The 25,666-nt window shown below is 44.8% G+C and overlaps 1 protein-coding gene across 2 annotated transcripts in view; it reads left to right on the top strand.

The window, feature by feature from the left end:
• The window catches only part of ACBD6 (acyl-CoA binding domain containing 6), a 395,397-nt gene that overhangs the window by 347,716 nt on the left and 22,015 nt on the right, over positions 1-25,666 (top strand). Inside the window, exon 7 of one of the 2 annotated variants that reach the window (XM_078643536.1) lies at positions 18,025-18,145. The exons of the other annotated variant lie outside the window; for it this stretch is intronic. Coding sequence (XP_078499662.1) covers positions 18,025-18,145 — 121 coding nt within the window. The remainder of the gene's footprint in view (positions 1-18,024; positions 18,146-25,666) is intronic. 2 annotated transcript variants of the gene reach the window in all.

Consider the following 25,666-nt stretch of genomic DNA (forward strand, 5'->3'; position numbering starts at 1 on the left):
AAAGACCTATTGTGGGTTTACCAAGAGCTTACAGCCTGCCCATTGCTTACTATTGACTTTGTCAGCATCATTTGTTTACTTCTTAATTTATGACTTCTTGTCCCAGGTTGTCCATCTTGAGTTTGTTCCTCCCCTGGAGCACAGCTTCTTTACCATCTCTCTCTGATTTGCTGGCTTCTATTCTTTCATTGCTCATTTTTAGGGACTACTTTTTTTCATTTTGGCTTAGCTCTGCCAGAGAGTGCATTTGTTTTCCAGCACTCTCCCCTTTGTCCTTCTGCCCCCCAAATGTCTGCCCGACCCAGCATTTCTGTGCTCTTTCTAGTGTGGTAAACTCAACCATCTTCTTGTGACTTCTCCCTACGGTGGTTGGTTGTATAATGGTTGATCAACTGCTGCTCGTTGGTGGACAACTCTGAGCATGTGATGACCGGTTGTAAATCTCATTCTTACTGGTCTTAATATACCGCTTCAGGGTATTCCAAATAGAGCACATACCATAGTTGATGTAGAATTACACTTAACAAAGGTAGCACCCTTCTCTTTTGTGCAGTTTTCCTGTGTCTAAGCAGTAGGATGTAGACCAGTGTAAGATGGTAGTTATCCACACGCAGCACTGCCACTTCTCATACTTTTCTTCTACACAAATGCTTATGTGCAGGTATTTGTTTGCTGTGACACAGCATGAGGAATCTCTGTCTTAAACATATTGTAAAGCAATTCCCACAAAGGCCACATGTCACTTGTGCACTCTCTTTCCATCCATAAACTAGCATCTATCTAAATCTTAAATGTCTTATCCCTATCCATTTTACTTCTGTACTTGCCAAGACAGCATCAGCAACTGAGTAATATTCCTCTAGCACAACATTGAGCCATTACTCACATAGGCCACATGTCAGACACACTCTTCTATCAAATACTTCCTAGGAGTAGTGTGCTACCTACCAGCAGTTTTGCTTCATCCCTAAGTCAGGGCGACATTTAGATGATGTCACCGTAATTAACTTATAGCACTAAGTCCCAGATTTGCATCTAGCATAATTTCTTGGAATTTCTGTGTAATTTTCCCGTTTTTTTGCAAATTACACATACCCAAATTAAGTCAATTTTGCACACCCTTATGTCTGCTCTTCATCAGGGGTATGCATGGGATAAAGTACCTCTTGCCATACATTATAAGGCTATTGCAAGTCACTAAGGAGTTGCATAATGATATAGAGGAACAAGGCCAAAGGCTAAGTTCTTTTATAAGGTTATGGAATGTCTAAGTGACTTGCAATGTCCTTAGGAACGCCAGGGGGTACTTTATCCTGTATAATACATGGTCACACTATCCTCTCTCCCACAAACCACTTAAAAGCTTATTGTGAAGCTCTTTTATATGAAAGAGCAAGCATGTTTGCAAACTAAGAAGAAGAAATAAACCTGTAGTGCACAACTAAACGCATCAAAAACTTGTTAGACATTGGTTGCAAACAGATATTAGAAACCGTTCAATACAAGACAGTTTTTTAATAAAAAAGAGCTGCCGTGGCTTGGAATGTGTAGAAACATGCAGAAAGATTCTAGCTTTTCCCTGCCTATCTAATGAGTGCAAAAAATAAACATTCTATCTGCTTGTCCTTTTAAGCGAAAAAATATAGCAGAAGAAAGAAAAGCAACATTTATTTCTGTTGCCTTAAATGGCTGCTTCAGTTTTGCTTGTGACCTGACCTGCCTTTCACCACTGTTGTTGGCAGAAGGTATTGTGACACAGAACTCAACTGTAATAACTTATAATACTAGAGTTCTGACGTCTTTTCTTTATAATCGGCAACCAAGTGTGTAAGAAGTCACTGATTATAAAGAAATTAGAGACAGACATTTATACAGGGATTACAGAACCCCATGTATTATAACTAGGTATATAAATGGAATTACAATATAGTACTGACAGAATATGAATACATTCATAAAGATGGTATGTAAAGCTTTATCCAATGTCTTATTTCTTAATAGAGTTAGTCGAGCCACTGTTAGGTCTGTCCAGGCTTGAGCCTGAAGACTGGCTCTGACTCAGCTCAAGGGCCTTTTGGAACCCCGAGCCCATAACGAGCCGAGCTTTCATGTGGCTTCTACCAGCCACCCTTGCTGTACCCTCATTCACAGAGATGTAAATACAAAGCATTAACATTTGAAGTAAAAGGAGACAGAGATACGTATTTAGCAGCCTAATTGTTCAGAGTGAAACCAGAAAACTTGAATTAATTTCTGCTTCCCTGCTTTAACCAAGCTGCATGATCTTACACAAACATTTTATTTTACCAATCCTCCTGTTTCTTCATTATCGCATATGAAAGCACTCTAAATTACGTGAGTTCAGAATACCAGCTATACAAAAACCTATTGTGTTTGATTGAATGGACTACAATGTTGCTCTGCCTAAAAGATTCTTGGCCACATACAGGGTTCGCATGGCAAATGTTTCGCCTCTTAGTTCACTAACTGCACTGTTGCTGGGGTGGGGGCAGAAATGGTTCTATGTTCATCTTTTAAAACCCTTGTAATTACTACTTCCCGGTGCAGTGCTAGGGTGATGTATTAATGTCAAAGCTTCCACATGTTAAAGAAATACAGTATTTTAATTTTGAAGAGACTTTGTCATATTTCTACATGATGTTAGCTGTATAATGTACGTGCCTGGGCTCTAAGAGCCAAGCCAGGCTTTCCCTGTTAATTTCTTAAACAGTCCACCCCTAGTTCTTGAGGGTGGTGTTTGTGGTGCTGCTAGCTCCCTGGTCTTTCCCGCCCTTTCTTCACGTCGATGCATCCTGACCTTGCATGGAGTCGAGGACGCTGCAAAGGGTGCTGCTGTCCGGCACGCTTCCCACCCACCAGCCCCTGCTCGACGTATTAAACTTTGACATAATGCTCCACTTAAGCGAGCACGGGCCGGATTAAGTCCCTTTCCGGCTCAGTTTTTGCAGCGCCGGGGAAAAAAATATCCGTGCCATTTAAAAGGTTTCTCTGGTGTTCCACTAATGGGATAAATAAAAAAGGCTTGTTTCAGGCCAGCAAATGGGGGCCCAATCCAATTTCCCTGATTCCATCAGGACGCTTCGGGAGCATTAGCTGAAGCAAGCCTGACCCTACCGGCATTGAGAGAATGGGGTGAGGGGGATGGAGGGTAGAGAGTGGGGGCACCGACTGAGCGCCAACAGGTTAGGGAGGAGGATGATGCAGGGAAAGCCGGCACGGTGCCACCACACACATTTTCCAGAACCAGTCAGAGAGGGCCTTACGGGCCAGGAGCTTGTCCTTTGCCAGTGAAGCCAGCAATGCTACAAATCCGATGCTGGCATTAAAGGCGCCGGAGAGCTGCTGGGTGCATCCTCGTCGCCAAGTTGGATGGTTTGCAGAAGTAGCGGAACCTCCCCCACCCCGCCTCACCTCACTCCCGTCCTATATGTACAATTTGGAGTTATTTTCAAGCAGTGGCTCGCAGAAATAAAAAAAAAACATATTCCAGGAAGAACAGCTCTCTAAAATAATCCTAAGAGAGGACAGTTATTACTTAAAAACATGCTTTGTATAGCACCTTGTGCCCCATTCTGTTATTTTTTTTACCTCTGTAAGTAACAGATGGTACTATGAATCGGTGTAATCGTACTCGAACGCCCAACCTTCACTAGTAATCTTTACTGGGATTCGAACTTGTGACATGTCGATCACTGGTATATTGCAGGGGGGAAAATTCCACTTATCAATGTATCCCCCCACCTTTCATATGCAGGTGAGGTCTGGGACTTTGAAATATTTCACTTCCAGGGTCCTTTAACTGTAACCCAAATGATTCCTACAAGAACGACCCAGAGGAAAAAGAAAGCTCTTCCGTCTCTCCGCAAAGAGGCATCTGGAGTTGGTGGTTGCAGCGGACACCTGAAGAGTTATCACCGGGTCTGGCTGGGAGAGGGGAACAGCGTGTGGCCTCTGACTAATATTCTGCCTGGCCCATGATGGCACCTAATCCCTGGCCCCAATCCCCGTGTGCTGCCCTGTTACTGGACAGCCGGTCTGGGCCATTGCTGGGCGTGCAGCCAGATGGGATTTTATAGGCTTTGTGGTACAGATCATTGAAAGCAGATTAACCCTTCTAAACCCCTTAGATTTTAATTATATCTGTATGTATTTATAAAACCTACGATCTGCTCACAGCTGGGAGCACACAGTCAAGAGCTCATCTCCACTGCCTAAAATCTGCACTATAGACACAGGCCTGGAGGGTATACAGGATGTACAATTAGCACTCACTCCACAACCTGCAGTCTGCTCAGGACATAAAGCTCACCTTCTCTACAGGCAGTCCTATGAACATACATTAAGAGCTTACTTTCACAACCTGGAGCCTGCTTCTAACATAGCGTCCCAACACTGGGCTCAGGACATGTATTTAGAGCGCTCCTGCTCAGCCTGGAGTCTGCTGAGGAGTCAACTCACCCCCGCTATCTGGGATCTGTTCAGGACATACAATCGGAGCTCATTTGCACAACTGGAGTCTATTCTGGGCACATCATCTGAGCCCAGCTCTTAAACATGGAGTCTGTTCCAGGCACACTATTTGAATTCACCTCCAGAAAATGGAGTCTGTCTTGGGCACAATATCTGAGCTCACCTCCACAGCCTGGAGTCTGTTCAAGGAACACAGTCTTGCGTCCTCTCTACAACTTGGACTCTCTTCTAAGCACTCGATCTGATCGTACCTCAGCAACCTGAAGTTTGTTCTTACCACACCATCTGAGCTCACCTCGACATTCTGGTATTCTGTTTCGGACATGCAAGGCCTGATTAGAGATGGATGCTAATGGAAAACCCCAAAATGTCTGTAGACAATACTAACTTCTCTGTGTGAGCTTTCTCCTCGAGGGGCAAGCCGCCGGTATAAATAACTCCACCACTAATATAGCATGGCAGTGATATTCTGCTGGCAGATTCATCACTAGAGAATAATCTCCATAGGAACATGTTTTACTTTCTTCATAAATAAAACAAATTGCCATTGCAATAATCTACATTGGGCCAATAGTTGTTCTCACCTCCTCAGTACAAAGATTCCTCCAGTTCTTACAGTCTGAGTTTATCTCTGTCTACTGTGTATACGTTTATCAAATCTGAGGCCCACGACCAGAGTTGGGGCTGCTTTTCATGGACAGATGTCTGTTCTGTTCAGGAGTTAAAGATCGGTTTACCGGGCTGGTCAGCTACCCTCATGCACGACTACAGGAAGAGCGAAGAGGAGAATAGCTCTATTGCACTGAAGTGAAGTTGGTGTCCTTGTTAACATTCCTAGCTAACAAGAGAAAGCATCTAATCTTAACCATTCATTGCATTCAGGGATGTGAAGGAGATATTTGACCGTATACAATTGTGTCCGCACTTGTCGTTACTGGGGGCTACCAGGTGTGCTAGTGGAAAGGCTGCTAAATTTCTCCCAAATCAAAAACATTGTTTATTTATGATTTTTGGGGAAGGCTGATTGCCGTCTAATAGGAACTACAGAGTGTGGTGAGATAGTGATAGAGTGATGTGAGAATATTTTTTTTAAACTACGGGAGATAGATGAACCAAACAGTCAACCAGCAAATGATGGACTATGTTGGAGAATACACCCATATGATCCCAAAACAAATGGTGACAAAACTTGTGAGGAGTACCAACAAAGTCATGGGAGCCTGGGATGTAGAAGACTTATCAGTGTTTGGCCCAGGCCAGTGTGAAAGAAGAAAGTGTATTAATTGGACTGTTAACTTTCTAGCTTGTGGGAAAAAGGTAACCATATACCATGGTGTTGAGGTGTATATTTTGGGACATACTAAATTTGAGGTGAGCCGTATTACAGCTATCAGAGTAGAGAGTTCCTTAAAGAGTTCTGCATATGAAGTCCCCTTGCCTTGAATTTCTTGTATATAGACGTAAAAAATGTTCAGTAGATTCTGGTTGGTGGCACTTCGCCTTCTGTTGAAGAGACACACACTACTTGGTGAAGTAGTTTAGAGTGGAAATATAACACTCTATGGACTAGATTAATTGTTTTAAAGATCAGTATTTATTTTACTGGGAAGCTGGTGGAATATTTTAATGCCAGCTTCATATGGTCATGTTGTTTCAGGCCAAACAATAGATGGCGGCACAGATCTGGGCTCTTTGGAGTTTATTGAGAAAGAGTTTCTTCAGCGGCCAGTGTAAATGCTACTGCAGTAATCAAGGCACGACAAGACCACAGCAAGGAGTATGAACATTTACTGACAGAGCAATGTGAGAACGCCTATAAACAAATGTTAGTGATGTAATGCTGCATCAGTTCCTGTTCATCTAATTTCTGAGACCTGTGGTCGTGCATATCTGTAAAGCTATCCAGGCTGACAACCCTTGCAGCACTCCCATCACTGATGATATCCGCGTAGCCTAATATCTAAGTATCTCTCTGGAGGTCTCCTAATCCAAGATTGCTGGATATCTGTGGGGAGATTTACTCAAGAAAGCTGTGACCCAGTCGGAGCTAGAGTGCAATGTGTACCTCCTTCCCCAAACTAATATTCACTCATGATAGGCCCTTGTAAGTGGCAAGGCTCTCCTAGCTGGTGTGTGAGGATGAGAGTGCCAGATTTTCCAGTAAAAACCAGTTAGCATCTTCACCCATTCTGCACTCACTCACAAAGCGTTGCATCGAATGTCTGAGCAACCTCGTACTCCAGGCCATAGGCATGGCTTGTGGAAAGGACCAGTATGGTTCCTAGCTTGCAGATCCAAAGCTGTTCACCACTGGCTTTACGTCCATCAGCCTCACTACTGCAGCCATGCAACCACTGCCCTGGCACCTACCTCAGACCGTGCTGCAGTTCACAATGTTGATCCAGCCGAACAAAAGACGGTGGCAGCACATTACACTGAGTGGCCAGGTGGTTCTTTGCAACCAGCTCTAGCTTTTCTTAGAAGTGACCAAGCTGTTCCTATGGCAGTCTATCTTCAGCTTTAAAGTGCTCAAACTGATATATGATGCAACTTCCCCCAGACCTGGGTTTTGTGAGCACTGTATACTACTCTTATCTGTTTCACAGCACTTTGAACGGTGGAAAGGACACATGGTGACAGGACAAGCAGCACACATTATGTCTTGCGAGCCATGGTGACTTGTCTGGCTCTTCTTGGACTTGTTGGAATGTCGCTGTGGGGGAATTAGGATAGGTATAACCTTGAAAAGGGTAGACCCCTTCGTCTTTCTCTGACTTCCATTCAGGAGAAGGCAGCTCAGAGACATCTGACTGCCAGGGTTCTTCTGTAGAGCCTCCACCTCTCCTTCTCTTAGCGACCACTGTTTTCATTACGGGTTCCTGCCTTTATTGATGCGTTTGTTACAAACCCCACTGTTTCAGCTGATCTCCAAATAAAGTAAAACAATACTTTTGATATGTTCCTGGTGAGGAGTTTAAATCCCTGAGCATCTCCGCTTTGAAAGAGCAACCCTTGGAATACAGAAAATTCATTTATGTAAGTTGTGGCATTCTTTGACTTGGCAGCAAGCAGAAGCATTGAATCTGAAGTATCAAACCTTTCTTTAGCTGAGTAGCTCTGTATGACAGTCAGGCAGAGATGCTTTTACTCCTTTAAATGCTAGCATCTACCGGTCTGGAGACTTTGCTTTGCATATGTCAAACCAGTTATGTACCCCAATATTCTGGAACATACCCCAATATTCTGGAACATTCCCCAGTAATCAGGATTCCGCAAAATTTCAGATGGTTCTGCCTCATTTTGATCTGGCATGAAAAGGCACCCTCTTCAACATTCGATTAGCAGAGTAGAATTAATAAGTAATTAGGACCACTGAATAACTGTGTTCTTTATCAGGGGAAAGTGAAAGGGTTTACTTCAAAAATCTCAAAAATCATGCATTACAGAACAAATGCCATGAAGCCTCAAATGCAGAGTTATATAAAGCATTCAAAATCTGAAGTAATTTCAGGTCCCAAGTGAGCATCAAAATCAGAAAGGGACCATGCAGCATCCCTAGAAGCAGGGAAAGTCTCATGGCTCACCCCCCAAAACAAGGGGTTCATATGCACAATTCTTGCATTACAAAATTAGGGAAACTGCTAAATCATCGTGGCATGATCACAAGTAACAGGTCTTGGCAAATCAGAATGGAACATGTCATCCTTTTAAGTTCATAAGCACGATCTCATTCTAACTAAGCATTTAACATCTTCCGTGCTACCTCTGTCCGGAGATGTTCTACTAATATGTATTATTTCAACAATAATGCGCCAAGAGTAAACTCAGCAAGAGAATCACAACGCAAGGGTCATGGAAACTGTTTCAGTTGGGAACACTAGAAAGTTCATTCTGAGCACATCAGTAAAAATCCATTACACCAGTTGTCTACACTTCCGCGGAGCCAATGAGGAAAGTAGATGAGCAGAGGGCTTGAATTGGAGGGGTTAATACAAGAGTGAATAAAAGAAAGGCGTTTATAATATCCATTATGGCGTTTTCTCATAAAATGTGGCTCTACTACATTTTGTCATTCAACATAACACTTCTACACATCATATTACACTTGTTTCAACTTCAATTGTGTTAATTCATTATTTGTATATTGGATTCATCATAAAAATCATTATTCATCATTATTATTGTTCCACCAAAAATATAAACCCAGAAAAATGTTAGAACATATAAGCTTAGATGAACTTATTTGGTCCTTCTCTCATTTCATGCAACCATGCCTTCAGGCTCAGCCATCAAGTTTTATCTTCTGCCTATGTGTTTTTTAAATTGACGGGCGCATACCACGAACCTAAACGCATGTCAGTGCAGTGACAGTTGTCCAGGAAGCAGTGCTTCAGGATAACCTAGTGAAGTCAAAGAACTTTGTCCAAAAGCAGCTGGGAAATAGATATCTAGAGCACATCACTTGGAACCTTGTTCCATGGGTGCAGTCTGACCACTGCAGACTGCCCTGGGCGCTGCAAACTGCACCTGATCTGAGGGACTCTTAAAATAAATTGTTAGCCCAAAAGGCTGCGTCTTACAGTTAACCTAAGCTTAGCTTATCACAAACCTCAGAGTCTGAAACTCCAGTGCAAAACACTGCTTCTAGCATCTTTGCCGCAAAATTTGAAAAAACTAGAAGACCGGAGGGACAAAATCTATCCCTAAAAGCCCATGACAGAGCCCAGGTCAAGGCACTGTTACTTCAGTGGTTGAACCGATCCATCACTTTATTAAATGTATGGATTATGCAATGGAGGTTGGAGTCCTTGCAAACTCCTGCAGTATTTTTCTCTTCTGATTTTCGCCAGCCTTTGTTGTTTTCCTAGGTCTAAATGTACCTTTTGTAGCGATAGTATGATGTGTATTAACATTTTTCACAACATCTTCGCTCCTTTCAAGATAGCGAAGTCTGGTTTAGGCCTTTGTTAGGGACACAGCAAGGTGTATCCGATCAAGAGGCTCAGAAGCCCTAATGCTAGCAAGGAAGTGGTACACCCGCTGTCAACAGGTGCACTCTGGCATTTTCTACTACTATGGAAGCTGTAGGGCAGTGAACTGACCGAGGGTTGGTCCTACTGCATTATAGTAAGCTAAGCAAGGGTTAACCCTGCTGCAGTGTGCTGGACTGAGCAGGGGGTTAGTCTTGCTGTAGTCTAAGAAGCTCAGGAAAGACTGACCCTGTTGCAGTGTAGTGAGAAGAACGGGTTGGTTCTGCAGCAGTGTAGTGTGGTGGGCAAGGTTTAGTCTTACTGAAGTGTAGCAAGTGGAAGACGGTTATGGCACATTACAATGTGGAGAGTGGGAGAAGGGGTTACCTCTGTTGCATTGTTGTTTGTTGAGGAATGGTTGTGCCAGAGACTGTGTGAAAGGCTTACTCTAATACAGGACAAATAAATTGGGTAACATCAGGCCAACTACATTCTAGGAAAGTAATGAAAAGTCAGACTTGCTGCATTGCAGTTAACCGAAGAAGGACTAGTGGCCCCTCTACTATAGTGAGCTGAGTAAGAGGTGGGCTCACTGCGCTGAAGTGAGTTGAGGAAGAGTTATGGCTGCTGGATTTCTGTGAGGTGCGACAGGTTGTGTATCCCACCATCTAAGAACTGGGGAAGGGTTCCATCTGCTGCATTGAAGTCAGTACTTAATTTGATCCGCGGTTTCCGGTGCTCGGCACCGGCACTTAATTGTAAAAACTCGTACTTATTAACAGAGCGCCACCATGTGGTAGACTGTCTGAATTACAGAACGAACACAACAGTTGTTTATTCATTCAATATACATTAAGAATGACTAATACCTGTTGCTTAAGCCATTCGTGTAACTTTAGGGGCCTGGAATAGTTGGAATTGTCCCACTTGTAGGGGGTGGTGGTCAGTAGTTGTGTTGGTTCTGTCACTGGAGGCACTGCCTGGGGCAATAGGTGGTGCAAGCTGCAGTGGCCTCCTGACGAGGGCCTTGGCACATGAGGTTTTTTTTTGTTTTTTTACAAATTAGTAGGCTTTGGCAGAGTTCTGCTACGCGGAACTCTGCAAAATGACAAAAAACTTCTCCAAGCTACGCGGAGTTCCACGGACGGCGAAGTGTTACCTCGCGCCATGCGCACCGATTTTTAGTACCCGGTGTTTGTCCTGCACTGTAAAATCAGCACAAATGCCATCACGCGCAGCGCAAGAGGGCACTGCTTCCTTCTGCCGCTCACATAGATGTTCTACTCAAGTGGCAGCTTCCCCAACGCGTACGGAAGATTTCTCAACACGACAGGTAGCGGCCATCCGCGATCGCCCACGTTGATAAATCTCGATGGGAAGCGGTCTTACGTTGAATTTTCCTTGCCCGCGCTCAGCAACTTTCTGTTGGTGAATGAGGAAAAAACTCTGCTATGCTTGTGGAGTTTTTGGGAACTCTGCGAGCTCCACAGAGCACAAAAAACTCTGCAAACAGAGCAGAGTTCACCGCCCAGACCTACAAATTAGGCACCGATTGTAGTGAACTGAGTCCTGGTTGGGTCTGCTACAGTGCAGTCACCTGAGGATGAGATGGGGGTGCTCCAGGGCAGTGAGCTGAGGACGCATTAAGCAGGGGAGGAGTTCGGCCTGCTTCACTGGATTGTGCCGGGGACCAGCTGGGCTTGCTGTAGTGTAGCGAGCTAAGTATACAGCTTAGACCTGCTAAAGTGCAGTGAGCTGGAAATAATAGGATCTAGTGCAGTTCACCGAGCTACGTGTGCTGCAGTGCAGTCAGCCGGTCAAGTGTAGGTCATGCCACAGTGTAATACATACATGCCAACATTTTAGAAGAGCAAAGAGGGAGATAAAAAAAAAAATCGGGAGAATGGGGCCTTGAATCGGGTTACTGTCATGTATGGGCTTTGGAAGTGTGCTGCTGCAGGACTGGACATTTGAAACGCAAATGCACGTTTTTTTTCTTACCTTTTAGAAGCATGCAGTGCAATAGCAGGCAGAGAGAGGGTGATGCAAGTGTTGTGCACTGGCCTGGCAGTGCATGCTCCCTCGCCCACGACAGCCTGAAACAGCTTCCTGTGCACACATACAGCCGCCCCCCCCCAGTACTCCACAGGTATTTAAAAGACCATTCCCTTGTTAATGACTTTGTTGGTTTTCACCCCTTCTAGAGCCCCTGCATGGTCACTCTGACTATGCTGGAAGAATTGGCACATTACACAATACCAAGCCCTGTCAGCTGAAACCCAGAGGAATCGGGGTGTTGCTTGCAGGAACGGGAGGCGGGAGACTAGCCTTGAAATCGGTAGTCACACGCCTGAATCGGGAGGGTTGGAATGTCTGGTAATAGACTGAAGAAGGATTAGACCTGCTGCAGCACGGGAGCTTGAGAAAGGATGGTCCTAATGGGGTGTACAGTGTGCCCGGGAGAAGGGCTAGCACTGCTGCTGTGGCTTTGCTGAGGATGGACTTTTGCGGGAACTGAGGAATTCATTAGGGCTTCGGCATCACAGTAACCTGGTGGATGGGTTCAACCTGCTGCAGTGAAGTGAGCTAAGGAAAAGGTGTGGCCTGTTGTAGTGCTGTAAGCTGGGGAAGGGGTAGGTGGACGTGCTGCAATGCAATGCTAGATGCCCAGAATGGGCCCGGGCTGCTGTTCTACATGTGCAAACGCAGGCAGGGAAGGGTTAACGCGGCTGCAAGCCAGAACAGATTGTGTCCCCGGGATGACAGGACATCAGTATTCCATTCATCTGCTGGGAATTAGGCTGTTAATCCAATCAGTGACTCTTGAGTGCGCTGGGACCTGCCTCCCACTGGGGACCGCCAGACACGGGGCTGTTTAGGAGCTGACATGCGGCCCCCTCTCGAGTGGGGGAGGGGGCTTTCTGGCCATTTATCCGATTTGTTAAATGACAGGTACGTGGGTCTCCAGTGAGGGGGGGGGGGGGTAAGTATTCTTGCCACTTTACAAGCCGGTTACTTGGACGTTATGGAGGCTTTGCGCGGTACATTGCTCGCCTCAAATATCCAGTTTGTGCTATCATGGGTGTGGGGGCGCGTGAAGAAAGACATCGATTTCACGATCTATGGGGGCGCTTTATGGGTAATAGTGGGACTCAAACAAAACACTCAGTACTTCGGAGACGTTCAATTATTCTTGCTTGTAAATCGGTAATGTTAATGTATTTATTAATGAAGTGTTCGATGTAGTGCTGGCTTTATTTTTTACAGGGTTATATCGCGCGAACTCGACACGAAGGTATTGGAGATCTTTACATGAGCACCAGTTACGTTACACAAGGATACATTCATTTTTTGGTAGGAGGGGGGGAGGGGGGGTAAAGTGATTTAACTAGAATCACAGGATGTTGAGCCGAGCCGAAACTCGAACCTGGTTCCCCATTTCCAAAGTCTGCAGCTCTGACCATTACGCTAGATCCTTACGTCCCTCAGACCCTTTCATCCTGCTTAACTGTAACGCCTAGGTGTCAACTTTGAAACCGGGCAACCAAGTTCTAGTCTCGATGTCGGCTCCACATCACTTAATCTCCCTGTGCCTCCCCAATTCAATGTATCCTTGTGTAAGGAACTGGCGCTCATGCCAAGTGCTCCAAGAACTTTGGGTCGAGTTCGCGCTATATGAAACTGCAATACATAAATAATAGTCGCAGTTATGGAACCCAAACAAGAGACCTTCTCTTAATGGAGGGCACAAGATGGTTTGAAGGTAAGTATTGGTGGGTCCCGTGAGAGCTTTCATCTCTACAACCCCTTCCTCTTTGTCCTTTTCACCTGGTCTCTAGTTTTCTGTACTCTTCTTTACTCTTTTCTCTTCATTCACCTTCTCTACTGTTTATTGATCGTTTTTTGTAGTGTGTATGTGGACTGAAGGTGGCAGAATGCATTAGTAGTTTTTTGTGGTTAACATATTGAAAATAACCTATCAAATATATAGTTACTGATGGATATTTGTAGCCACACATTCCTCACCTATAGAATTGCACCAGGCAATAGACTGTATCCAGGTTTTTCGGCATAGCCGCTGTAAGCCAGTAAGTGGTTTTGTGCTGCTCCCGGTCAACTCAGCTGCACCCTGCATGTAAGGACTGGAACCAACCACAGTTAGGTGTCACCCCAGACCTCTGTTGCCAGTTCCTTTATTTTCACGCCTTTGTATGCTGATCTGGCCTTAGCCCTTATTTTTTTCTCTTGATAGTTGACAATCTTATTTATCTTAAATTATTTCTAGTGTACAAGGCAATATTTCCCCTCCTAAAACTACAAGGTTTAAGTCTTGGAGGGACTGTTACAAACATATGCCTGTGACAGATCCTCACAAAGTCTGTCTCTGGTGTTTAGGGACAGGCTAAGGCACAGTCTGCTAGGAGGGTGCCCTAAAGCACCCTTAAAAGCATGTCGGGACCACAAATCCAAGCTGTATGGTGCAGAGCACAGAAGGAAGTCTCGTAAATGCCATTCACATCAAAGCCAGCCGGGGCAATGAACTTACCAGTCCCCAGCCCCGCTGGCAGCAGCTTCAAAGCTGCTTTAGTTTGTCATTAGCAGCACAAGACCACCCCGTGAAAGACAGAAATCACGGTTTTTCCCGAAAGGTTGCAAGCCATTACATCGGACAGGTGGATCCTGCAGATAGTCCAACAGAACAGGGCTATGCCCTGCCATTCCTTTCCACCCATTGCTTATTTGGTTTGTCATTAGCAGCACAAGACCACTCTGTGGAGGCAGGAATCACTAATTTTCTCAGCAGGTTACAAGCTATAACATCGGGCAGGTGGATCTTGCTGATAGTCCAACGGGCTAAGCTCCTTCCCCTTGTGCCTATTCCACCTACATCACATTTGCTTTTGGAGAACTATTTGTCCCTCTTGTAGCAGGAAGTCCAGGCTGTTTTGCTGGTCTAGTGCCACCATCCAGTCTCCTGAATCCAGGGCGGACAGAACCTATGCCAACTTGAGCATCCGGAGCTTCAGCAGGAAGAAGTTGAGAGATCAAAGATCTAAAATAGGGCAAAGGTCCTCAGCCCTTTTTCGGCACCTGTAAATAACAGGAGTAATCCTCATTTATGATCTCCATGGCCAGGACACTCCCTATGGCTCCTTTCCCCAAGCCATGTGTCATTCATTGCATATATATTCAATCCCAAATTCTCAATTTTTTGACCCCATCTCAGAAGTTTCATGCAGATCCACGATTCCACCGAATTGTTTTTTATTGAGATTTTGTAAATTTATAATTGAGCCTTTTTTAGTTAAAACCAACATTTTAATTATTAGCCCATTTTTTCAAACTAAAAAACTTTTTCACGAAATCAGAGTATGAATTGTATTAATATTTAATGATACATTAAGTCCATAGACGACCCATGCTTGATTCAGTCATATCCCCTTTCTAAGTACTGTTTTCATGCAATGGAGAAATCTTGCATTTCTGGCAAGTAGGCTATCCACTTGTTGGATGTCCAATTGGTTTGTTGGATTTCTTTTGTGGTCCTATTGGATAATTACTGTTACTACTGTCTGCTAGTGTGTTCAATCCTTCCAAAGGTACCCAATGATTTCGCTCAGGCATATACATTTCAATTTTATTTCCAATAAACACAAACTAATTAATTTGACGGCTGAGGCACTGTATTTCATTGTATGGCTTAACATTACTTTTCCCACCAGTGAGCACAACACATCTCAGATAGTGAGGAAAATGTCCAGTATACCCAGTGACTCTTTGGCATTTGCACCTGCAAGCCAAGAAAAGATACCCTATGGATCATCTGACGTGTACTGTAATGTTTCACTCTGCCTAATCCGGTGGATATTTCCAACAGAAAACAGTATACAGAGTAACGAATACACAGATCTCGACCCTAAGCTTCAACCTGCGTTGTCCTAGTACTGTGTGTCCAAATAACTTACAACAGTACTGACCTACTGCAAGACGACGCTTTACTATGGATGCTTCGTCATCTAAAGAGGGGCTTCAATGTGGTGAAAAATGCACCTTTCATGAATTCCAGTTACATAAAATGTTGTTTCCACTTTTTAACCACTCAAAAATGCTTCCATCGTAAATGATAATCACTTTTTGCTCTGTAGGGCATAATTTTACCCCAAAGTAAAACGAAATACTCCCTCTTCAAAACTTTATCTAGAACACTGATAGGATTGACATGTTCATGGTTTTAAGCTATTTGTTCAAAAGTGATTAAGAGACTACAAAGCATTCCTTGATAACTAAGCAAATAGAACTGCCAATATTGTAGAAGTAAAATAAAAGACGATAAAATAAAGGGTGTAAATAGAATATAGGGCATTGATGAAGTAAACAGTAATGTAACACTGACACAGGAAGCAAGACAACGGGGAGAGACAAACTGTATTTTCTTATTTAAAGATTCTTAATTGAATCACAGTGGTGAGTAGAGGATGTGAATGTGACTTTTAGATGCATTACAAAATAAAGTCTTCAACAACATGGAAGTTGGGTTGCTTCTTTTTTTCCAACAAGCATTTGAAAAGTCGCCTGGCTGCTAGTACCAACTTTTTGGCTTTGTCAATGCTTTTTGCCAATGCTATGCAGCCTTGGCAAAACCATTATGTATAAGCATGTATGTGTCGTGAGGCAATGGCTGCCCAACATCACAACTCGTGGATGCATTGGTCAGGGCGTGGCAGCCGTTTTTTATTTTATTTACCAATACAAGATGGTGGACACCCATTTGGAGCGGTAAATTTAAATTTAAAAAGTGCTCTAAAGTGCATCTTTTTTGGAAAAGTGCACCCAGTAGCAATTTGAAGTGGCTTTGACTGCTAAAAACTAAGAGGAGTTGGGTGGGGTTATAAAATAGACATAACTGAGTGGGATGAAGAAGGGCTGGGGGAACAACACACTACCCGTTGGAAATAGAGAGCGCAGGGTGTGGTTTGAAGCGGGAAGCAGCACATAAGGGAGAGAAGAAGAAAAACATGCACTCTAGTGGAGTGATCAGAGAAAAAAATTCCTAAATGGTAGTTGTGGAAGGATACAAGTTAACCAGTCAAAAGCATGGTTAAAGAACCTGTGCTCCAGTAGAGGAACAGACACAAGAAGAAGGAAAGCCATTGAATAAGAAGAATTCAAATAGGGTTCACAAGAAAGTCAACCAGTGGTAAGCAGTGGACTGACCCAAAGACAACTATAAGAATCGGTATTGTCACAATAGATCATTAGCAGCAAACACCTAAAAGCTGTTAGCAGCAAAACCTAAAAAGGGAACAGCGTTATTAATTATTCAGGTGCTCAATAAGAATTAGGCTGCAGTAGGTATTGTGACAGTAAGAAAATCAAGGCGGGCAACGTGGGTTTGGAGAGCTCTAGCCTAATGTTTGCTAGCCGCAAGCTCAGATGCTTTTTAAATAAAGTTATGTTTGCATTATGCATTAGTCGGGGTTTTTTTTTTGCTCTATAACATAACGTGTATTTGTAAAAGGGCACGTTCACCCAGAGGTATCTTGGTGCTGAATAACAGACGTTTCTTGTTACCCAACTCAATGGTACTCATTTCCTCGACCTCAGATGAATGAAAGGCTGAGTGGTTCTGCCAGGATTTGAAGCTGTGCCCATGAGGTCGAACACAGGCCCCTGCAGTGGAGGCATTAGTCCACTGATCCACCTGACCCGACCTGTATAAGACTTAGTCATTTCTCAGAGAGAAGATTTTTGGAAAATTTCAGCACCCATCAATGTTCTTAACTGCAAGGAGATATAGACCATGTTCTATGCAAATTATGAAGAAGAGGAGCAGCACTAGCATCCTTAAGTTGGCTGCATTACTCCAAATGCCTTGCTTTGTGATGCAAGTCAAAGGCAGAAATAAACAGTGTTGCTGTGTTAGCTAGTCAGTCTTTATAACCTGATACTCCCCAAGATTCTCCCTCTTCTTTCTTTGTCAACTACCTTCTTTAGATGAGGCTGGGTTCAGCAGATCCCAGAAAACACATTGAGGGTTCACCCAGGGACACTTCAGCCTGTACTCCCACAGGGAAAACCTTTATTACTGAGGTATCGGTTATTGAGTGTGTTCATTAAGTAACCATAGTTAGAGCTCCTTGAGAGACGTCATCGGTGGTGATTGAGTTTGCTGATAACCTTCCATTGATCTCTAATATCTTTGAGTCTGTGGTGGGTTGAAATAGTGTAGACACCTGGTAGGAAACATTTCAGCACAATCTCCAGAAAAGTGTCCACCCAGCATAGGGTGGAGAGTGACTTGGAGAAAAATGTGAAATAATATTGTGGCCTCCCTCCTAGACTGGGCAGCTGTGTTTGTATTGGGTCCTACGTCCCCCACTATATTTGATCCCTTCCAGAGACATCTATGTGTTGTTTCCCACATCATACTGCTTGTTGCCTTTGCAGTATGAAATGTGGCCTCAAAGTCTGGGCGGAAGTTGTCAAGTAAGGGCTGATAGCTATATATTTAGCCTGCAACCGAAGAAAACTAAAAGTCCCTGCTCTGGTGCTTGTTTCGTAGGTGTGGGGGTTTCCTCAATCCAAGATGGCTAAGAGCATGCAAACTTACTCACATCAACCACATATGACCTTCATGATGATCTCATCGGATCCCAGCAAGATGCATCTGTGGAGCTGGATATGTACGTATGGCAGTGGAATTTCGATGGCACAAACTTGGGTGGGAAGCAGCAGTGTACTGAGCAATAGGCAGTTGCCCAGAGGTACGATTCAAGATTGTTTTCAATGAGATCAGTCACACGTAAGTTCCTAGACAGTGTTCTTTAACCCCTACCGCGCTACCGCGTTTTCCCGCTGTGCGCTGAAAAAAAAATGGCTTGTTTATGACAAAACCAGCTCGTCATCTGCGTAGCGCAGGTAACGCCCATGGCGAGCTGGCTTTGTCATCAGCACTGAAGGGGTTAAAGAGATGTGTCTTCTGTTCCAGTTCTAAAGGGAAGTTGGGGCAGTTCTGATGTTGGTGGGGATGTTGTTCCAAATTCTAGATGTATAGAATAAGGATGTTTGCCTTCTGATCTTTTCCTTCTTGTATTTCTTTGTCTCCAGTCTGGTGATTTCCTGACTTTTGGTATGGTGCTGACCACTTCATGTGGCTAGTTCTTCAGCTTGATCTGCAGTGGTGGTCTTTCTGACGACCTTACAGGTGATGCTACTCATCTCGAAGATGATGCTAAATGCAGAGCAAATGCAGTCCCAGTGTAACCCCTGTAGGGTTGGAGAGATGTGGTAGAACTTCAAGTCATTGTGGAGATGGATTGCAAAAGTGGTGTTTGAGGAGCTGTTGATAAGAGCGCTGCCTGCATTACAGTGGGAGAGCACCAGGGTTTACGCTGCTGTTCTGAAATCCCTGATAGAACCTGTGGTTGTTTTGTGCTGTTGTTGAAAAGGAGGAATTAAGTATTTGTAGGCTAGGTACGTGATCATGTGTCCTGATCAAATCAGTTGGCAAGCAAGACATACATCACAAAGTTAATTTAAAGTGGCACAGCCATTAAATTATAACAGTATTCTGTGTTTTTGCTTGGAGTTATGAAAACTTTAAAAAGTTGCTATTCCTGGGTGAAAAATGTATTCACAGAGCTTCTGTCATAGCCTCGATTCTCTGCTTATTAAAAGGATGCTGCTGGCATTGCAATTATAACTAAAAATGTTCACCTTTGTATTTTATGTGCTATAACACTGAAATTGTACACGTTCATAAACGATTGACATGGCTGTTTACTTTGAGAAGATGGACTTGACTTGATCTGTTTATTTATTTCCATTTTTCATAGTCCTTTTGTGTGCGCAGTCTGAAGCAAGTTATTGTAATTTGTGTCTCGTTTGTCCCAAGTTAAGGTGGAATGTCATCAAGGCAACGGGTTCCAGTGTTGTCTCGTTTGTCAGATTGGCTTGTACAAATCTTTCATGGCTTCTTAGGGCACAACATGTCGGGGATGGCTGTGGTGCATTTGCTACGGGTCTTCGCCTCAAAGCCTTAGCAATCCTGTGGCTATCGCAGCACAGTCCAAGCATGTCAAGAGCTGCCCTCAAGGGTATCAATGCTTTCACGAGAGCCTTGTATTCAATTGAGTCGTGTTAAAAGTGTGTCATGGGGAATGAAGATAGTAAAGCCTTTAATCTGCACTGTGGTTCTTGGTCATGGCTGGAGAGCTCTGAACTGAGCCATCTCATGCATTTCAAGAGCTGTCTGTTTTTTAGCAGGATGTCCTGTATTTTGAAGGGCCTTTACAAAGCTGAACGATTTGTACAATGTGGGCTCTTGTGATTATGTACGGTGAAGGGAAACTCTAGATGTAGGATGGTTCATATTGAAATGGGCTTCTTTATAGAGCCATACCATAATATCAGTTGGACCACCCTTATGCTGCCTCTGCTGCATCTCGAGGAGTGAAAGATTCACTTTTAAGCTATAATGCCAAATGTAAGAGTGCTGAAAAACCTCACAGGGTTAGACCCATAATCAGTAAGGATAGGGCCTATTTAAACTTGAAAAACAACACAAGTGCCGGTACTGATGTCACTCCACACTATCATCCAAAACAACGTTCACACAACTCAATTGACAAGCCCATCAATTTTGTATTTTTTTCTTTTTCAAAAAAAGACCTGTTTACGTATATTCATATATTTTTTTGAAAGGCAAACATTTATGGACTTTTCAATACACAGGGACATTAATAATACAATATTTACAACAGAATACAAATCATACATTTTCTACAACACACACAAAAACAACAACATTACATACAAGAAAATATAAAGCCCAGGTTCCTTTTTTTTACTTTTCAATTTAAAAAAAAAAAAAAAACAGAATATATTGAAAACTATCTGAATATCATACCTAAAAAGGTCTTTTTTTTAAAAAGAAAAAATTAATAAATAATTGATGGTCATGACAATTGAGGTGTGTGATCATGGTTTTGAAAGACCAATGTAGGAGTGCAAAAGATGTAACCAGCTTCTTCCTCCAAATAGAAATCACAACATTTAAAAAAAAAAAACAATCATCTAACCTAATATGTCTTAATTTATTATGTGGTTGAGGAAGATGTTTTGCAGTGTAAACTCCAGTATTTTGGGACTTCCTGCCCATGTGTATTCTCCCCTCAAGGCTGCTTTCAGGATTAGGCAGAATGGGGATTTCTCAGGGTCCAGCAGCATAGTAGAGGTTCTCCGCATCTTCCGCTTGAGTGCTACTGATGTCATCCCACTGCTGAAGGTGTGGCCTTGATCACTACTGTACTAGGACATTTTCCTTTATGAAAATTATCCTCTGGTTGCACATGTGAAAAATACATGTGGAATCTCTACTGTGAAAACAAGCATCTCAATGTGCAGTATGACATTTGTTGGAAAACGCGTTGTAAGGAACTTAATGCGTGTCACTTTCAAAACCTGGTGTTGCTCAGAACTTGTGGTAAAATCGAAAGAATTATCCTTGTATGTGATAAACTTCAAGCATTTACTAAACAACCCTAGCCAAAAATGTCTGTTTCCACAAATAATTTTTATCGAAAATTTGTGAAGAACATAGAGGTGTAAAAACGACGTATTCTTTCAATCATTTAGTTCGCAGTTGTAATTCTGCACAGAAACCTACTCTTCACACTGTCTGCTTGCTCTGACTGCAGATATTGAGGTCGCAACTCAGCTTTAATAACGTTGTACAATAGAGGAGTGATGTAATTGTAATTTTCCCATAAAGAGTCTTGACTATATTGTCATAAACTGGTTAGGCATGTTTTACACAGTTATTGTGAACCACTCACTCAGAAGTCAACAAAGTAATGTAAACATTTTTAACTATTTGTTATGTTACGTGAATTTGTACTGCGCACAGCTGCCCCAGCTAAGGGACGTCCTGGCGCATGGCAAGGTAACACGCAACAGCCACAGGAAAAACAACAGCTAAAGAAAAGGAACCAAGTTAAAATAAGAAGGTTTTAATAGCCTTACGGAAGGAGAAAAGATCCTCCAACAGCCGAATCTCCACCGGGAGGGAGTTCCACAGTTCGGCTGCTTTGACCCGGAAGGAACGACCACCAACACGGCACAACATATATCGAGGGATGATAGTAAGAGCTTGGCCCAAAGATCTCAAAGGCCGAGTGGGGGCATACCAGGACAGGAGGTTCGTAAGAATTTGAGGGGCCGTACCCTTTAGAATCTTAAAGGCCAGGCACAGTACCTTGAATTGAATTCTGGCCCTAACTGGCAGCCAGTGCAATGCTTTCAAAGTACTGGAAACAGGGCAGGATCTAGGAAGACCAACGATTGCTCTAGTGGCAGCATTCTGCGCACGTTGGAGGCGGGTGACTTCAGCCAGGTTAGCCCCCACCAGGAGAGAGCTGGCATAATCCAGGCGCGATATAACAGTCGCCTGTATTACCAACTGCCGGGTGCGGGGGTCGGAGAACTTCAGGACTGGTCGCAGAGCCCGGAGGATTCCAAAACAACAGGCGGTCGTTTTCTTCGTGTGCCCCACAAAACTGAGAGTGGGATCCATCCACACTCCCAGGTTTTTTAATTCCGTCACCGGAAGAGGGGCCGACCCAAGCTCCGAAGGACACCACCTGTCCCCCCAGAGATCCGCCCTTCTACCGACAATCATGATCTCGGTCTTCTTCGCGTTGAGCTGGAGACAGTTGGCCTTCATCCAGCTTGCCACCGCCCTAAGTCCACTCTGAAACCTGGGAGCATCTTGGTCCGCATCCCCGCTGATCGTAACCGCTAGCTGGGTGTCATCGGCATATGACACCATGGTCATGCCCCACTGCCTGACCACCTCAGCCAGCGGTCTCACGTATAGATTGAACAACGTGGGACTCAGCGAGGATCCCTGCGGCACTCCCTGTTTCAGAGGATGGAACTTGGACTGGAACGGTGGCACCGCAACGCTGAAGAAGCGACCATCGAGGAAGGACCGGAACCACTGGAGGGCAGACCCGCCCACCCCAATCTCCTCCAGGCGATGCAACAGGATGGAATGAGAGACAGTATCAAAGGCGGCGCTTAGATCTAATAATACCAGCGCCGCCGTCTGTCCTGCATCCATCACTGTGCGAAGATGTTCAGCCATGGTGAGAAGGGCGGTCTCCGTGCTGTGGCCAGCACGGAACCCGTTCTGGGTGGGGTCTAAGATGTCAGCTCGAGTGAGATGGTCGGAAAGAACCTTGTTCACATGGGCCTCCACGACTTTAGTCGGCCAGGGGAGCAGGGAAATAGGCCGATAATTTTCCGGTTTTTCCGGGTCCAAGGCGGGTTTCTTCAAAATAGGAGAAACCACAGCCCGCTTCCAACTGGCTGGAACCGTACCCGAAGCCAGCGAGATATTAATCAGGGAGAGTACCGAGGTACGACCCACAAACAGCTGGTCTCTAAAAAGGGCTGGCTTAAGCGGATCAGCGGGCGACCCGGATTTCACCTGCTGAGCCAAGATGTCAAATCCCTCAGATGTCAACGGGGGCAACACATGAAGCAGAGAATCTCCATAGATGTTACAAAGAGTACCTACCGGTGGCCTAGTGACAGGGAATGTTAAGTAGATGTTCTGAACTTTTTCTAGGAAGTACAGGGCAAGAGCCTCACAATGCGCCGTGGAGCTCGTAGTTATAGCCGAGGCCCGCTTTGCCACAAGGTCCTTCATCACTTTGAAGATGGTTTTTGATGGATTTGGGCTATTGCCGAACTCCGCAGCGTAAAAAGCTGCCCGGGCCCGGCATATAGCACGATGGTAAATTTTAACGGCAGCGAGGTAAACAACCTTCTTCCCGCTGTCGTACATCTTCCGCCACTCCCTCTCTGCTCGCCTACAACTGCCCTTGAGTGCGCGTAAAGCACTGTCATACCAAGGGCTTGACTCCCTGGAGCTGATTTTCCTAGCCGAGATGGGAATCAGGGAATCAAGTGCCTTAGTAACCCAAGAGCAGAACCGATCGTAACCTGCATCTACGTCCTCCAAAGGTCCCAATGGCTCTGCCGCGAGGACACGATGAAGGTCCTCAAGTCTCAATTTACTCCAGTGCCGTGTGGAGACCATCCTTACGGGAGCAGAAGAAGAAATTCCCGACAAGGGGACATGGATGGCCACCAAAGAATGGTCCATCCAGCCGAGCGGAGTAACGGCCGTAACAGTGGCCTCTGTCAAGTTCGTAAAAAACGGATCTAACGTATGGCCGCCTACGTGTGTGGGGTGCAGCACTATTTGTTGGAGTTGAAGAGCCTCCAAATCGGCTAGAAAACTGCACACCGTAGAGATATTCTGATTCTCAAAGTGCAAATTGAGGTCCCCCAAGATAGAAAAATTAGCACACCCCCAACGCCAGAGAACTTACAGCGTCGGGAAAGGCAGCCCTAAATGCCACATCGCTTCCCGGAGGGCGATAGACTACCATCCCTGAAAGGGAGAACTGAGGGTTAACCAAGATTTTAAAGACAGCACTCTCGCAGCCTGCGATGTTAAGGGCAGACCAACAACAAGAGAGACTAGATCTCACTGCGAGAGCGATGCCCCCTCCCCTAGTCAATCGATTCAGGGTGAAAACCGAAAAATCAGAGGGGAATGCCAGATTAATGATGGCCGTATCGTCATCCTTCAGCCACGTTTCCGTAATAGCCACAATGTCAGGGGCCTCATCTCGTAACAGGTCCCTAACGGCTTGGTGATGTTGAACTAAAGACCTCGCGTTAAGGCTAAGGATGCGCAGAGCGTGAGCCTGACGGCTGCTACACGGAGCGACCGGTGGAGCCTCCTGACAGATCTTGACCGGAGAGTCCACCGCCCACTGGCCACAGGCGCACTGATAAGGGCCACTGAGCGGGTGTATAGGTGCATGTATACATCTCGGGACAGAGTGTCCTAAGGCCCGCAGCATGGCGGCAGAATATACAAGCATAGCGCAAACCCGTGTAGCCGAACCTGAGGATGTGAAAATACCTAAAGGCCGCAGCGCCCGGCGCGTCCTCAACGCGGACGGGCGCAGACGGGCAGGACTCAGGCACGACTCCGGCTTAGCGACGGCGTCCCACTGCGCGATCCCGCTGCGCGGGAGAGGACGACTTTAAGTAGGCGAGGCGATTAGCATACCAAGCGTAGAGACGCTCCAAGATGGCGCCCGTGGAAGATCTGGACAGCCCAAGGCAAGATGGCGCCCACCAAACCAACCCCGGGACCCGGACCCGCCAAACGGCGGTGCGTATACACTTTTATATGCAGGTGAGATGGCAGGAGGGTATTCCCAAGCAAAGCGCCTAAAAACAGGGGAAAACGAAAATCAAAATAACACAGATAAAAAACGGGCAGTTAAAATAGACAGCGCAGCAGCAGCGCGACCTGCAACAAAGCCAGTACCTTGACCAGGCTACTGGTGTCGAGTCCGCCTTAAGTAGGCGAGGCGATTAGCATACCGAGCGTAGAGACGCTCCAAGATGGCGCCCGTGGAAGATCTCGACAGCCCAAGGCAAGATGGCGCCCACCAAACCAACCCCGGGACCCGGACCCGCCAAACGGCGGTGCGTATACACTTTTATATGCAGGTGAGAGGGCAGGAGGGTATTCCCAAGCAAAGCGCCTAAAAACAGGGGAAAACGAAAATCAAAATAACACAGATAAAAAACGGGCAGTTAAAATAGACAGCGCAGCAGCAGCGCGACCTGCAACAAAGCCAGTACCTTGATCCTGTGGTTATTCTTTTATATAAACCACCTTTATGTAGTAGGTGATATTATCTATTTGTTTTAAATTACCACAAACTTCTAGATGTAAATAAATATTGTACTGTAAATTTCTGTGCTTTGTGATTGCATTTTGCCTTGTTGACCGTCTTTATTTCATGTGATTTGTGGAACATCATGTGCCCCGTGCCGTTCTTCTCGGTACACATGACTTAATACTGTCACACCAGGGTCGGACAGGCCCATAAGGCAATATGGCAATGCTGGAAGGGCGGATCTGACAGATCAGTGTGTTGGCCGTTTTTTTTTGGGGCTATTTGTGTGCCTGTTTAATGGTTTGGTGGGCCTGTTTTTTTAACTAGTAATTTTCCGGATATTACCACAAAGATTGCCTACAGAAGAACACACATGCCACACCTTGCAGAACACTTATACAGCCTGTCTTAACAAGTTCAAGCATGCCC

Source organism: Lissotriton helveticus, chromosome 1_1, assembly GCF_964261635.1.
Source record: "Lissotriton helveticus chromosome 1_1, aLisHel1.1, whole genome shotgun sequence".
NCBI classification, from domain to species: domain Eukaryota; kingdom Metazoa; phylum Chordata; class Amphibia; order Caudata; family Salamandridae; genus Lissotriton; species Lissotriton helveticus.